The sequence below is a fragment of the Halichoerus grypus genome, chromosome 9 (genome assembly GCF_964656455.1).
Source record: "Halichoerus grypus chromosome 9, mHalGry1.hap1.1, whole genome shotgun sequence".
Lineage (NCBI taxonomy): Eukaryota > Metazoa > Chordata > Mammalia > Carnivora > Phocidae > Halichoerus > Halichoerus grypus.
Genome location: NC_135720.1, coordinates 128,592,368 through 128,607,522, shown reverse-complemented (window position 1 = coordinate 128,607,522; position 15,155 = coordinate 128,592,368). Strand labels below are relative to the sequence as shown.

The window sequence follows — 15,155 nt, the reverse complement described above, 5'->3', positions numbered from 1 at the left end:
AAAACATATAAATTTGATTAATAAGTGCTTGAATTATACTATAAATCCAACCGATACCAGTTAGGGAGAAGGTAAGTAGCCAATAACCTTTTTCTTTTGAAATAGGAGGAAACTAAAGTAAGGACTACCAGAATGAGTTAATGCTCAGGGCTGAAAACAAAAGAAAGTGAGGTGGAAATGTGTCAGTGTCCAGTTAAAGTGTACAGAGACCAAACCTGGTAATTCAAGTTTCAGACAGGTCTTTTAGTTTCACATTTATAGATTAGCTAGTTAACCACATTTTCATTTTTTATTTCTTTTTTTTTGTTACACAGTCCTAATTTTAGAAATCCTCACTAAGGGATCATTTCTAAAACGAGCTTTGGTGCAATATATAATCAAATCATAAATAACTTTCTTTGGTCCTTATTCAAAATAGGTAATTACTAAATAAAATATTAACAGAAGACTTTCACATTCCTATAGCTTCCTGCTATTCACATCTCATTCTACATTCTAGACAGCTCTGGCAACGAAGACACCATAGAAAATATTACTTACAGTAAACTTTATTTTCATTGATATTTCATTTGACATAATTTCAAAGTAGGTCTGTGCTCTAGGATAAGCCAAAGAAAAGAAATCCTAAAGTTCCTAAGAGACTTTTTTCACACTGTTCTGAGTAGGGCATGGGGTTTCAAGGCCCTCAATGTTGATACCTAACATTTTACCCCTTGAGACTTTACCCATAGATACAGAAAGAAGAGAGAACAACACGTACAAGAATCAAACTGTATGAGAATATATAAGAAGCTCATGGGTTACATACCACCCACCTCTTTAAGGCTGTAATGATAATGACTGATTTCTTCTGGAAAGTTCAATGTTATTTTTGTTCTGTTTTGTTAAGTAAAATGTCAGAATATGTGAGAATGCTGCACTTGTTTCTCTTAATACACTAAAAATAGTGGAAGTTTTTAAATTCTTCATGAGTCCAAGCGGGACATGACTACTATTGATGGGGTCTATTCAACACACTAAGTCCAAGTTTGGCGACCATCAGCAAACTGTTCAAAAGAAACACATAAACAAAAAACATCAGGTAAAGGACAGAATAGGCGCTCGACTATTTTTTCAAAGAAACTAAAACTGCAGGTCCTTCACAACTACATGGTGAGGAGATGCCAAAGCAGAGCAGGCACAGGTGAACCTCCATCCCTGGAAGTACCAAAGGAATAACATGCCAAGGGGCAGTCTCGCACCCCAATTGCCTTAAAATAGTACATATGAATCGGGAGTTCCTAATCTAACAGCCAATAATTCAAAGAGATGAGCAAACCGAAGGCTGGGAAGAGCAAGGTCTCTCCAGGGTCACAGAGCTAGTTAATGGTACATTTCCAGCCTCCCAGTTCACTGCTCTTGACCTTGGTCTACGCTGACTATAAAGCATTATGCTTGACAGCATCATAACTATGATCAAAGTCAGTAAGGGATCTTCTTCCAGATGTTTAAAAATTCTGTCCTCGGAATACGTTTTTAAAATAATCTGGTTCGAGTTTCATAACCAAAGTTCATTGGACAGCAGGATTTAATCAAAATTCCCTTTTAGGAAAATGTTCATAATAAAGGGTGCCCACACAACTCAGAAATATGGAACTCATGCTGAAAGTCACAGAAAGAGCTGCAGTCATGGCTTTGCATGAAGCTCCTTCCATTGTAGGCAGGAGAGGGGATGGACCAGACCGCAAATGTGAGAGCAAAATCATGAATGCACTTACTTCATTTTGCAGCCTTTCCTATTTGTGTGTAAATTACATCACTTCAGTTGATGTCCAGCACCAGGCATACCAGAACAAGTAAATTTTTGAATGGACAAAGTCTAGGGGGGGGGGCCATGAAACTAAACTCCATATTGGTGAAGAACAGCAAGAGAAAAGAAAATACCTGGCACCAGCGATTAAGCCCGCAGGCATAAATTTTCCAGAGTGGTAGAATCTCATTCCCATAATGCCAGCTAACGTTCCAGATGTAGCTGATGAGGATGAGAAAAAGAAAAAGAATCAAAGATCATTGCATCTTATATGCGAAGAACCAAAGTCCCAGCCATCTTTCAAGGGCCAGACCCCATCTCCTATGATCATTTCCTTCCCCATGGCCACCCACGCTCTATGGGGCTAAGAACAAACACTGGAATGTAAGGCCCTCACAGTCTGGGCCAAACGGCCTTCCTGGCCTCACCTCCTACCACTCTTCAGCCATAGTTTTCTCCAAATTTGCCGCAGGTCTTTTTTTCCTATACCTTGCTGATGTATTTACGCCGTATGCTCTTCTCTTCAACATCTGTTACAATACCTATTATATGTCATGCACTGCACTAGGGGCTGGAGGACAAAACTATCATCAAAAAAGGTCTTTAAACAGGGGTGCCTGGGTGGCTCAGGTCATGATCCCAGAGTCCCAGGATCGAGCCCCCCCCATTAGGCTCCCTGCTCAGCGGGAGTCTGCTTCTCCCTCTGCCCCTCATCCCACTCGTGCTCTCTCAAATAAATAAATAAAATCTTAAAAAAACAAAAACAAAAAAGGTCTCTAAACAGCGGATGCAGCCTATTCAGGAAAATCAGAAAAGGATTTGCAGATTAAGTGTGAAGATCAAGCCAAGATCTAAAAAGTAGGAGTGAATGAGCTAAAGGGTTAAGAAAGCACATTCCAAGCGGAGGGAATAATACAGGCAGGGCCTTGTGGTGAGAGGGAACTGAAGGCTAAGATATGGCTAGCAAGGAAGAGGGGCCAGACCACAGAGCCTTGACAGCAATACTAGGGACTGTGGTCTTCATCCTCAGAGCAATGAGAAGCCATTAAAAGATATCAAGCAGAGGGATCATGAGAAGAACAGAACTATAAAAACAAAATTCTAGCTGTTCTATGGAAAACAAACTGCAGCGAAACTAGAGCATGTAGGGATACCAATTTAGAGACTTCCTCAGGAATGCAGGCAAAATACAGGGATAACTGGGATGAGGATGGTGGCCTTGGAGACAGAGGAGACAATCTAGGCTATGGGCTGGAGGTAGTGTCAATAGGACTTACTGGTGAAAGAGATATAAAGATGGAGGGGAGGAGACCAAGACCCAAATGGATGGAGAACACCAGAAGACCAATGTTGTGAGGACAAGAGGTCAGGTTTGGGCAGATGCCTTGAGACAACTAATAAAAGATTTCAAGCACACAACTGTATATAGAAGAGTAAAGCCTGGAGGAGAAATCTGTTTGTAAATCAGTGACCTGTTTCAACGGTAATTTAAGGCCTGGGCTCCAATGAGCCAAGCAAGAGGGTTAAAAAGAATATAAAAAGAGCCAGGTCTTGGGGCACCTGGGTGACTCAGTCAATTAAGCAGCCAACTCTTGATTTCAGCTCAGGTCATGATCTCAGGGTCCTGAGATTGAGCCCTACATCAAGCTCCATGCTCAGTGGGAAGTCTGCTTGGGATTCTCTCACTCTCCTTTTGCCCCTCCCCCTGCTCATCCGAGCTCTCTAATAAATAAGTCTTAAAAAAAAAAAAAAAAAAAAAGCCAAGGAAGATGGGTCAACAAAAGAGAACAAGAAAATAAAAAAGAAAACAGGAGAGTGGAAAATGGATTGGTCCACTATGCTGAGAAAGCTAATAGGCTACTAGAATGAGGATTAAAAAATGTACACTGCAGGGGCGCCTGGGTGATTCAGTCAGTTAAGCACCCAACTCGATTTCGACTCAGGTCACGATCTCAGGGTCCTGGCATTGAGCCCCACATCAGGCTCCTCCGTGCTCAGCGGGGAGTGTGCTTGAGATTCTCTCTCCCTCTGCCCCGCCCCCTGTGCGTGTGCATGCGCCCTCTCTCTCTCAAATAAATAAACAGATCTTAAAAAAAAAAAAACACACACACACACACACTGGATTCTGAAAAATCCAGGTCACTAGCACAATCAGGGAAAGCTATTTCCATGGACAAAGGAGACAAAAACAGAGACTGAAGTGGGTGGAGAATGCGAAAGGGGAGGAAACAAAAACAAGCAGTATAACAGATTGTTGTAGAGAAGTTTCTGAAGGGGAAGAAGGGGAGCAGGTGGAGAAGGAAGTGGGGTCACAAGAGGTCTTTTTTTCTTTACTGGGTGAGAGAAGACATGTAAACATGAGCAGGAGGGATCTATCTGCACGGTGGAATCCAAGTTAAGAGATGGCATCTTTGGCAGAATAACACTCCAGAAGGTGGGGGACATAGAGACCCAAAGCCTGGATGGAGGGACCAGCGTGGAGAGGAGAGAAACAGCACAGCAGAAGGCATGGATGCTGACAGCATGGTGGAGCCCCCATGTGATGACTGTTGCTGTTCTTTAAGTAGGCACTGAGGTCATTTGCTGAGAGTGGAGGAGTGGAATCAGAAATGGGAAAAAAGAACTCTGAAAGCCTTTCAGGAACTTGAGTGAGGGAGCCGTGAGGCAGAGCTGAGAGCTGGGTACCTCCTCCTTCCACAGCACACCCCACATCAGCCATTGCTGCCCTCTCCCGCCCAGCCCGCGGCAACTCGTGCAAACCACTGTTATAAAGGCCAGAACTATAGGTTTTCCGACTCTGCGGGTTTGTGGAGACAGTGAGATGCCCACGCTCCTAGCACAGCGTCTGATACATGGGTGGAGCTCAATAAATATGCACCCAAAGCCACCCTGATAAGTAGTAATCTTCCCTTCCTGGCGCTTCTCACTGTCCGTGCAGCTCCCAGGACACTTCAGCAGCCCCACAGACTCATGTTTCATGTCAGTCAAGGTAAAGGCTCCTTGAAGGCAAGGCCTATGCCATACATTTACCTTAGTGCTAAAGGGCTAATAAATGATTTTCAAATGTGAAAAATGCAAACCTAAGCCTGACATGTGATCCTATGCTCAAGCATACGGTCTTCAGTGGGCAATCATAATGATTAAGAGACATATACTTGCCTTGCACAGGTTTATTATTAATTTCATTGGCTAAATCTAAATTCATGAGGCATGAAAACCTTTCCATATTCTGTACACAGAAAATAAACAGAAGCCAGCACAACTCCCCCCACCCCCAATTTTAAAACCTCCCTAGCACTTGGCAGAAGTAGTAAAACTGTCTTCATGTGAAGAACCTGCCATATTCCACCAATCCAGAGCCTCCTGGTAGAGCATTCGGGATACATAACTGTAGGAGGGAGATAGTGACGTTGACATACCTAGAAATACCCAGATGTTCCTCGGATCGTGAGACAGCTGATAAGCACCCAGGCCTGCTAAACTACCAAAAAGCAGCCCAGCAGCCAGTGACGGGACACTACCTGTAGGGAAGCAAACAGTTCTGCATTATAATGTCAGACACTCATTTTCTTAACAGAATTCACAAGATTTCCTTTTCTCACAGAGGAAAACCGCAAAGAAAATTTCTCTCAACACAGCTCATAACCAAGGAGCTCTCAAGCAGGAAAATGTTTTGGGGAGGTTGCTATTTTACAGAGAAGGCACGGTAATATCACACTAATCCTCTCTTTTTTAATAGACAGATACTTCCACCTGGGGCGAAAAGAAGGGCTCCTAACCAGGCCTGACTAACCTGTCAAGGGCTGGAACTGTATATAGGCAGGAACTCAGGCAAACCCCCAAAGGAGAGGGAAATAAGGGCAGTGAGTTAAAAAAAAAAAAAAATGGAGAGTAAGAATTCTGGTGTGTGTGTGTGTGTGTGTTGGGGTGGGGATGCAGGCTAGAAAGGAGGGAGAAACAGCACATTTACTGACACATCTATGTTTAAAGAGGAGACTTCAAAAAATGAGCATGGAAAGAAAAGAGGTTTCTTCCTACTGAGAGAGCACAGAGATGACACTCTGGGGTCAAGGCTAATGTGTGGTAGTCAGTGATAATAACAATCTACTACCACCCCTGCCCCGCAGCTTTAGATAAAGAAGCCAAGAACAAGTGAGTAGACAAGAAGCCTGACTTTTAGGTCAACCAGATAACGGAAAAGCAAGTGCAGGGGCAGCCACGGGACTGAAATAAGCCTGCACTCAAGCTAGAGGGCTTAAAGCAAACTTGACTCAAACGAGATTGCACTCTGGGGAACCTGGGGACTCACTCTTTACCAGCAACAATGTGAAAATCTTAGGAGATTAAGTCGCTACAAACCATACCTGCTTTTGCATAGCCAATGATCCCACCAGAAGCAACGAGTGCTGCATAGCCAAAGCCAATCCAATGTAAAGGTACTCTGAAAATGAAAGCGCAAGAAATCAGTGCCAACCACGGCTAAAAAAATTTAAAGAACCAATCACAGGATGGGACTAAAACATCATCATTCCAGAACAGTCTTATCACGGTACAAATGAACATAACTCCCAGAGGTTAGACGACTTGCCCTAGTCGGTGATGGAGTTGGGACTCAAACCCAGGTCCCTGGCCTACATGTCCATCCTTCCATACCCTGTGCTGCCCAGCAGTCTACTCTTAGGGCCCTTTCCAGATAAGGAAAGAAGCCCTGGTTTTGAGAAGTTGCTGGCAATTCCTCTCCCATTCACTGTACTTACAGTGGGCCAGAGTCCTTCTGCATTGTTCTCTTTCACTCTGACCAGACGGAAGAGTACACCAGGCCTGCACCTGCAGAGGAGGGGCTGGATAGGAGACAATTAATTGCACGGCTCTCCAGCAGTCAGAAGGAAGTGGACCCAAGTTCTAACTCCACCTCTTAGTAGCTAAGAAGTAACAGGCAAGCTACCAACCTCTATTAGCCTAAGCTTCCTTCACTGTACCACGAGGGTAAGAATGGTACAAATTTCCTAGGGCTCCTGTGAGAATTAAAAGCGGTAATAAGTAAAAGTGCTTAGCACGTAGTAAATGCTGAGCAGACACCAACCGTTTTGGTAATAACCTCCATTCTAGTAACACAGGCCTACAGGAAACTGAATGCAATTCACTGACGAGCTCTGTACAGGTAATGAGTTTACCTTTTCATCAGCTAACCAACTTATTACTAAATCGGAAACTGAGTATCTCCTGGGCCCTTAATTCAACTATTTTAATTGCCCCTTTCTACCCTTGCCCAAAGAATTCAATTATTGCAATACTCAACATCTGCAAAACTTTTAGATGGCATTTACTTTTGCATCCAGATAGCTCGTTAGACTGAGGTCTGGGAGGGGGTAAAATACTGGAAAGCCCAAGTCATAATTAACGTGGGACACTTCGCTCTTGGCGAAGTAGGGTATAACTCCTACTTTCTTATAGATGGATCCAATTTAGTATCCAATTAGGTTTAAAGCTTGAAACAATTCATACCTGTTTGGGGCGGGGGGGGGCGGTGCTCGGAATTGTGCCTGTTATTAATTCCAAGTAGCACCGAGTTACTGGGACTTTCAAGGAGCTGGAGCAATAAAATCCACAGGAAACTAATCACCACTACGCTACATCAGTAAGCATTTGTCTCAAAAGCACAGGGATTCTGCAAGATTCACAATCTATTTTAAGGAAAGCACAAAATGCGCGACTAGAAAGGCAACTATGACGCAGCCTAACGCTCCTGCCTGGATCTGAGGGACGAAGAGTGGGCGGCAGCAAAGCCTCTTATGCAACCCCCAAAAGTCAAAAAGGTATAGAAAAATAATTCCCAAGTACCGAACCGCTTTGCCGTAGGTCTGCACCGGTCGACAAGGGCACGCAAGCCGTGAGGCGGGCCGTCCGGGTCCCGCCGGAAACGTCGCCCCGCGCTCTGCGCCCCGAGGGCAAGGCGGAACGTGGTGCGGGGCGAGGCCGGGAGCCGGGCTTGAGGGGTGGAGTCGCGCCGCGCGCAGGCGTCTCGGAAACGGGAGACGTATGGGGCGGGGCTTGAGGGGAGGAGTCACGGCGCGCACAGGCGTCCCGGGGAAGGGAGACGCATGGGGCGGGGCTTGAGGGGAGGAGTAAGGGCGCGCGCATGCGTCCCGGGGAAGGGAGACGCATGGGGCGGGGCTTGAGGGGAGGAGTCGAGGCGCGCGCATTGGGTCGCGGAGACGGGGCGGGGCGGGGAGTCGCGCTACGCCCCCCTGGATCCCTATGCAGCCGCGCCGAAAGGGCAGTTGACCTTCGAAGCTCGGGTTTCCGAAAGCTTGCCTGCAACCCAGAATTTGAGTCGGGTCCTGCAAGAGGCATTGGGGGGTGGTCCCGGCCTGAGGTGGGGACCACGGATACGAGAGAAGGGCTTCTGAGGATGGACTCCGAAAGACCCTATTAATGGAGGGACTTGTGGTTACCTGGTGTAAACCGGAGGCATGCCAACCGGGAGGATTGTCACTCTAACCAGATCACGTTTTTTGCCTACAATGGTAATAACTACTTTCTCCCTGCAGAGATGGTGACTGCAAGCCAGGGTGTTTACTTTAGGGTGTTTACTTGAGCAGTATCTTAAAGGAGGAGAGAGGGTAAGTTAAATATAATTCCCTGCTACCTCTGTATGCCCCAGTGTCCACAGAACATTATCTCCATTCCCTCTACAGATCTGCTTCTCTTCCTTGCGTTTCCTGCAGGACCACTCAATTGCTGTACACCAAAATTTGTGTGTTTATCCTTGAAGTCTTTCTCTTCTTAATCTCCTACAAGAATCAACACAGATAAATCTTATAAATACAGTCTTGAGTGAAAGAAGGAAATTGCAGCTCATACATAACTCCCAAACAAAAACTTTCCAGTTGCAGCAGCTCCTGCCTTTGAGATGCCAAAACTGAAGCCTGTGTTTACCATAACTGATTCTAACCAGGGAAAGCAGATAAGGACTAAGAAGAACTTGAGTAATTCCAGTATGCCAGACCCTCACCGAATTACTGCAAGATGCTGAACAACTAACAATGGGACTTAACTTAAATCCAGCTCCGAATGGATTTAGGGATGTGTTCCTCCCTATTCAGGTGTAAACTTAAACCTTAGTTATAACCACCCTGATCTGACCCCTGCCCTTTAGACTTAAAGAAATTGAACCACAGAGAATTTAGTAAATTACCTATGATCCTAGTCCTTGCTGGAGCTGTTATTTGAAGTAAGGTCTATCTTTCAAAATCTATACCCTTAACTTCACATTATGTTGCCTCTGTGTCATTCCTCAACCAAAACACACAGCATTTCTGTGTGTGCAGTTCCAGTTACCGTAAAATAAATTGATCTCTGCCCTGTTTCAGTTACAGAGTAAACCAAGTCAATGATTTGTGTTCAGTAATGTTTCTAGTTGGCTTTAACATATTTTAGGAAATAGCTCAGCTCCAAACTAGGAGCCCACTGGATTAATTACTGGAACCCTGAACCACAAATGCATCAGTGGAGTGTGACCAAGATTGTGTAAGGGGCAAGATTTTAGTCTCTGGCTAATCAGTAGGTTGTTTTGTTTGTTTGGGTTCTTGTTTGTTTCACAGAGGCCTAGAGTCAGGATTATGTTTGGTAGACACAAATGTATACACACTAATAACCAGAGCAGTAAAGACCATCTGCCGCAACAGCTTGTGAAAAAGGAATAGTGCTTCAATTTCAGCATTATTCTATCATTTTTGGAACCTTGTATGTGTGACTTTACACACTAAGAAACCCCCAAACAAAAATGTCAAACAAATTCCTGGTTGCAGTGTTTCACCTAATGTCTACTGAGTGTCCACAATACCAATTTCTAGGTCTTTAGGATAGATTTTATAGCTTTGAAGAGCAACATCATCTATTCAATAAATCTTTCTCCAAGCTCCATTAATAAATTTCTCCAGCTCAATTAATAAATGAGATGAAAAAATACTGCCTGTGTTCTCAACCAACCCTATCTGCCACATCTTCTGGGACCTCATATGTTAGAGCCATAACAATAGCAGAAAAAACATGAAGTGTACTAATTATATGCCAAACACTGTATGAAGTGCTTTACATAGATGAACCCATTTAATCTTCATACTAACCCTAAGCACTAGAGACTATTATTATCTCTTGCTTTTACACAGAGAGGAATTAAGGGAGAAAGAGGTTATCTAACAGGGATAAGGCCACACAGTTAATACACAATAGAGCTGCCCTTTAGTCTGTTCTCAATACAGTAACCAGAACATTTCTGTTAAAGTCAATGGTGTCATTCCTATGCTCAAAACTCTCCAGTGGCCCCCTTTCTCATGCAATGGCCTATAAAGTCCTACATTACATGTTTCATGAACCAGACTACACATCTACCTCCCAGCCTTCAGCTCACTTTCATCTCCGCTTTGCTCATGCTGCTTCAGCCTCCTTGTTTCCACCTCTGAGCACTTGCACCTGTTGCTTCATCTGCCCAGAATTTCCCAGATAATCTCCCAGGTCACTACCTCATCTCCTTTATGTCTTTATTCAAATGTCACTTTCTCAGTGAGGCCTTCCTGGATCATCTTGTTTAAAATTGCAACACATAGGGGCGCCTGGGTGGCTCAGTTGGTGAAGCGTCTGACTTTGGCTCAGGTTGTGATCTCAGGGTGCTGGGATCGACCCCTGCATCGGGCTCCCTCCTCAGCGGGGAGTTTGCTTGTCCCTCTCCCTCTGCCTCCTGCTTGTGCTCTCTCTCAAATAAATAAATAAAATCTTCAAAAATAAAATAAAATAAAATTGCAATGCATATGCACTTCACAGCTTATTTTTCTCCATGGCACTTACCTCCATATTTAGTGCTATATAACTTACTAATTGTAAAATCATCTTCCCAACCTAGCATGTAAGTTCCTAGAGAATGAGGTTGTTGTTTATGCAGCACTTAGAATAGTGCTTGGCACACAGTGGATGCTCAATAAGCATGTGTTGAATGAATGAGCAGATGTGGAATAAGAGAGGCTGGTCTGCAGAAAGAAGAACGAAGACAATATGCAGAGAGGAGACAAGAGGGAGGGATTGCCCTGACCGCACCCTGTCCCTATCTGAGCTCTGGTTCTCTTCCTACCCCAGCTGCTGTCAGATGTACTTATGTCTGTTATAAAACCATCCCCATGCCCTCTGTTGAAGTTTGGAATAACCAGAGTTGCTTTTTGTTTCTTGCAATCAAAAGTCTCTCTTAGCTGAGATAGCACCCAATTTCTTCTTCCAGAAATACCTTTTTATCCTTGTCTAAAAAATTTCATTTTTTTATTAAAGTCATCAGTCAAGCTGCCCCTGACTATCCCAGGTCATTGCATGTGTTCTGTGAGAGGGAGGTGTATGCAAAAGGACCTCCTATGTAAAGGAGTCATAAGACCAAAGAGAAAGGCTGACAAGTCTAGCTTGACAAGAAATGGCTTATTAGGGGGACAGAGTGTTTCTTTGGCTGCCACAATACAAGTAGACTTGCATGTGTCTCCTATTTCCTGGGCAGATCAAGGATGTTATACCCCAAGGGTATACTTAAGGAAAGAATGGGGGGACCGGTGCTCAAGAAGGTTCACGTCACAGAACAGTCATCATGGCAGATTTGTCCAAGATAGAATTAGTCTGGTTCATGAAACATGTAATTATTTACCAAAACTTTTGTCTTTTGGGTAGGGATCACACTTTCCTTTCAGTCCCCAGAATCTAAGGTAGTGCCTGGCACATGGTGAACACTGAATACACGGCTACTGAATAAACAAAGGAGTGGGGACATCTAGGTAACATGGCACAGTCTGAATTGGGAAAGAGTGAATTTGTCATGAGAATCTGCTCAGACGCAAGTATCAAAGTAGATAATCCAACATTTAGATGGTGAAGACTATGCAGACTATACATGTCTATGTGGAAAAAAGAAACAACATGAACACGAATCCCCCCAAATAAATTATATAGTTTTATATGACCAATTGTCAATGTAATGGCTTCCAAGGATACTACCAGGTAAGTTCTGCCAGAGGTCACTGAGCAGAGAGGCTCATAGACTGACCTAAAATGCTTGAATCACATGGTTTATTAAATCAATTTAAAAGATGAGGAGGAGAGAGGTGGTTCAAGATGGTGGCATAGGAAGACCCTGCACTCATCTTCTCCCATGGACACACTGAATCTACACCTACATATAGAGAATGACTTCTGAAGAACTAATGTTGATTGAATAGCCTCTGCACAACAAATAAAGGGACCACATAGAGAAGGGTGGAAGAGACAGAGACATGGTAACAGTGGGACCCACCACCAAAGCAACAACACGCGGCAGGGAGTAATATCACTGAGGAACCCACATGTGGATTTCCTCATCCCTGGGGCACAGCAAAAAAACCCCAGCAGTTTGGGCGCTTGGGTGGCTTAGTTGGTTAAGTGTCTGCCTTTGGCTCAAGTCATGATCCCAGGGTCCCAGGATCGAGCCCCACATCGGGCTCCCCACTCTCTCCCTCTTCCTCTGTCCTTCCCCTCCTCCCCGTGCCTGTACTCGCACTCTCTCCCACATACTCTCTCTCAAATAAATAAAATCTAAAAAAGAACCAGCAATTTAAAGGCAACTAAACTATTAAGTAAAGGAAATTCATTTATTAACCCTAGAGTGTCTACCAAATGGTGGGAGAACTACTAGAACTCCCTGGGGTTGGAGGTGCCAGTGAGAGCCATGGTTTACATTCCCCCTCCACCCGGATAGCACAGAAGGGAGCAGAGTCCAGGTGCTCTAGCCAGCCTGCTTGGGCTCTCCAGTGAGCCCCGGACTCCTAACACACCAACTCCAGCTGTCCACCAAGGTGGTCCCAGCACAGGGTGCTCTGGGACCCCACAGGCCTGCACCCGACTCAGCATTTCACCAGGAATGCCCTGATACCTCATGCACTGGGACTCTCCCAACCAGCACCCGCTCCAGCTCAGCCATCCCACCAGGGAGGTCGAGGCACAGAGCATCCCAGCATTCCCAACCCTTGCCAGATCCAGCTCCAGCCATCCACCACAGCAACCCCAGCACAAAACACTTTGGGATCCTCTGTTGCATACCTGTTCCAGGTCCAGCAATCCTGCCAGTGCAGTCTGCACTCACTATAGCCCCAGCTGTCCTGCCAGGGTAGCAGCGACACACAGTGCCCCAGGATCCCCTGGCCTGCACCTGCTCCAGCCAAGCTACCAGGCACATGCAGCCTACAGAGGGGACACTGCCACACACAAAGCCACTCCTTCAAGACCAAGATAAGTAGCTGTTTTGCCTAATTCATAGAAACACAGAAAGTCAAACAAAATGAGGAGACAGAAGAAAACGTTCCAATAAAAGATGATAAAACTCCCAAAGGGGAAAACCCTCATGAAATAGAGATAATTTACCTAATAAAGAGTTCAAAGTAATGGTCATAAAGATGCTCACTGAACTTGGGAGAAGAATGGAGGAACACAGTGAAAACGTCAACGAAGACAAAATATAGGAAAGAACCAAAGAGAAGTCACAGAAGTGAAGGTTACAATAACAGAACTGAAAAATACACTATAGGGAATCAACAGCAAATTAAAAGATGCAGATCAGCAATCTGGAAGACAGAATAATGGAAATCACCCAATCGGAACTGCAAAAAGAAAAGAATTTTTAAAAATGAGAATAGGGGACCTCTGGGGCAACATCACATGGACTAACATTCACATTATAGTGGTCCTAGAAAAAGGAGAGAAAGGGGTAGAAACTGATTTGAAGAAATAATGGTTGAAAATTTCCCTAACACTTGGGGAGCTAACACCAAAGTAGAGGAATCTCAGAGAGTCCCAAACAAGATGAACCCAAAGAGATCCATGCCAGGATATATTATAATTAAAATGGCAAAATGCTAAAGAGAAAATCTTAAAAGCAACAAGAGAAAAACAAAGAGTCACATACAAAGAAAACCTGTATGACGCTATCAGCTGCTTTTTCAGCAGAAACTTTGCAGGCCAGAAGAATGTGGCATGATATATTCAAAGTGTTAAAAGGAAAAACAAAAACAAAAACCCTACAACCAAGAATACTCTATCCCGGAAGATTATCATTCAGAACTGAAGGAGAGATAAAGAGTTTCCCAGACAAGCAAAAGCTAAAGGAGTTCATCACCACTAAACTGGTGTTACAAGAAATGTTAAAGGGTCTTAAGTGGAAAAGTAGTGGTCGTAACTAGAAGTAAGAAAATATATGAATGAAAACAAGCTCACTGATAATGGTAAATATATAGTAAAGGCAGTAAATCAGCCACTTAAAAAGTAAGAAGGTTAAAAGAAAAAAATAGTAAAATCAACTATAACCACAAGAGTTCAGGGATACACAAAATAAAAAGATGTAAAATAAGGCATCAAAAACATAAAACGGGTGAGGGGAATAAAAATGTAGTGCTTTTAGAATGTGTTAGAACTTATCAGCTTAAAATAGACAGATACATATATATATATATCAATATCTGTATCTATCTATATTTATATATATGTATATATCAATATATAGGAATTTCATAGTAACCACAAACCAAAAACCTACGATACACAAAAAATAAAGAGAAAGGAACCCAAACATAACACTAAAGAAAACCATCAAACCACAAAAGCGGTAAGATAACAAAGGAACAGAGAACATGGGGAAAAAAACAAATCAATTCACAAAATAGCACTCATATCAATATTTACTTTCATTAATTACTTTAAATGTAAATGGTCTAAATACTAAATATTGAAGCAGAACAAAATTGGAGAACTGATGCTACACAACCTCAAGACTTACCTTCCTACTGTAATCAGGACACTAAGGTGTTGGCAAAAAACAAAACATAACAACAAACCCACAACAGATCATCGGAACCGAATAGAGAGCCCAGAAAAAGACCACCATAAATATAGATGACTCTTAAACAGCGCATTAGGGATGCCGACCCTCCACGCAGTCAAAAATCTGCGTATTAACTTTTAACTCCCCTCAAAGTTAGCTAAAAGTCTACTACTGACCAGAAGCCTTACTGATAACATAGTTGATTAACACATATTTTGTAATGTGTGTTATATACCGTGTTCTTACAATAAAGTAAGCTAGAGAGAAAATGTTAAGAAAATCGTAAGAGAAAATACATTTACAATACTGTACTGTATTTATATAGAAAAAAAAATCTGTAAGTGGACCTCTACAGTTCAAACCCATGTTGTCCAAGGGTCAACTCTACAGTCAACTGATCTTTGACGAAGGAAGAGGCAATAAAACAAAGATATTCTCTTCAACAAATGGTGCTGGAACAACTGAATATCCACATGCAAAAAAAAAAAA

General features: G+C 43.4%; 1 protein-coding gene across 1 annotated transcript; it reads right to left on the bottom strand.

Annotated features, from left to right (window-relative positions):
- Positions 1-532: 532 nt before the first annotated feature.
- On the bottom strand, positions 533-7,789 carry LOC118522218 (transmembrane protein 14C). Its single transcript, XM_036071097.2, has 6 exons — positions 7,631-7,789; positions 6,547-6,630; positions 6,154-6,230; positions 5,209-5,310; positions 1,924-2,011; positions 533-1,046 (listed from the first exon to the last, which is right to left on the bottom strand). Exons 2-6 carry the CDS (start codon positions 6,567-6,569, stop codon positions 992-994), a joined length of 345 nt encoding a protein of 114 aa, XP_035926990.1. The 5' UTR covers positions 6,570-6,630; positions 7,631-7,789; the 3' UTR covers positions 533-991.
- Between the last annotated feature and the right edge of the window lie 7,366 nt (positions 7,790-15,155).

What these genes read in the sequence shown, in the direction of transcription:
- LOC118522218 (XM_036071097.2), bottom strand. Translation starts at nt 6,569, where the DNA reads ATGCAGAAGGACTCTGGCCCACT. An exon ending in CAGAAGGACTCTGGCCCACT is followed by an intron (nt 6,231 to 6,546) that starts GTAAGTACAGTG and finishes TTTCATTTTCAG; the next exon opens with AGTACCTTTACATTGGATTG. An exon ending in GAACATCTGGGTATTTCTAG is followed by an intron (nt 2,012 to 5,208) that starts GTATGTCAACGT and finishes CATCCTCATCAG; the next exon opens with CTACATCTGGAACGTTAGCT.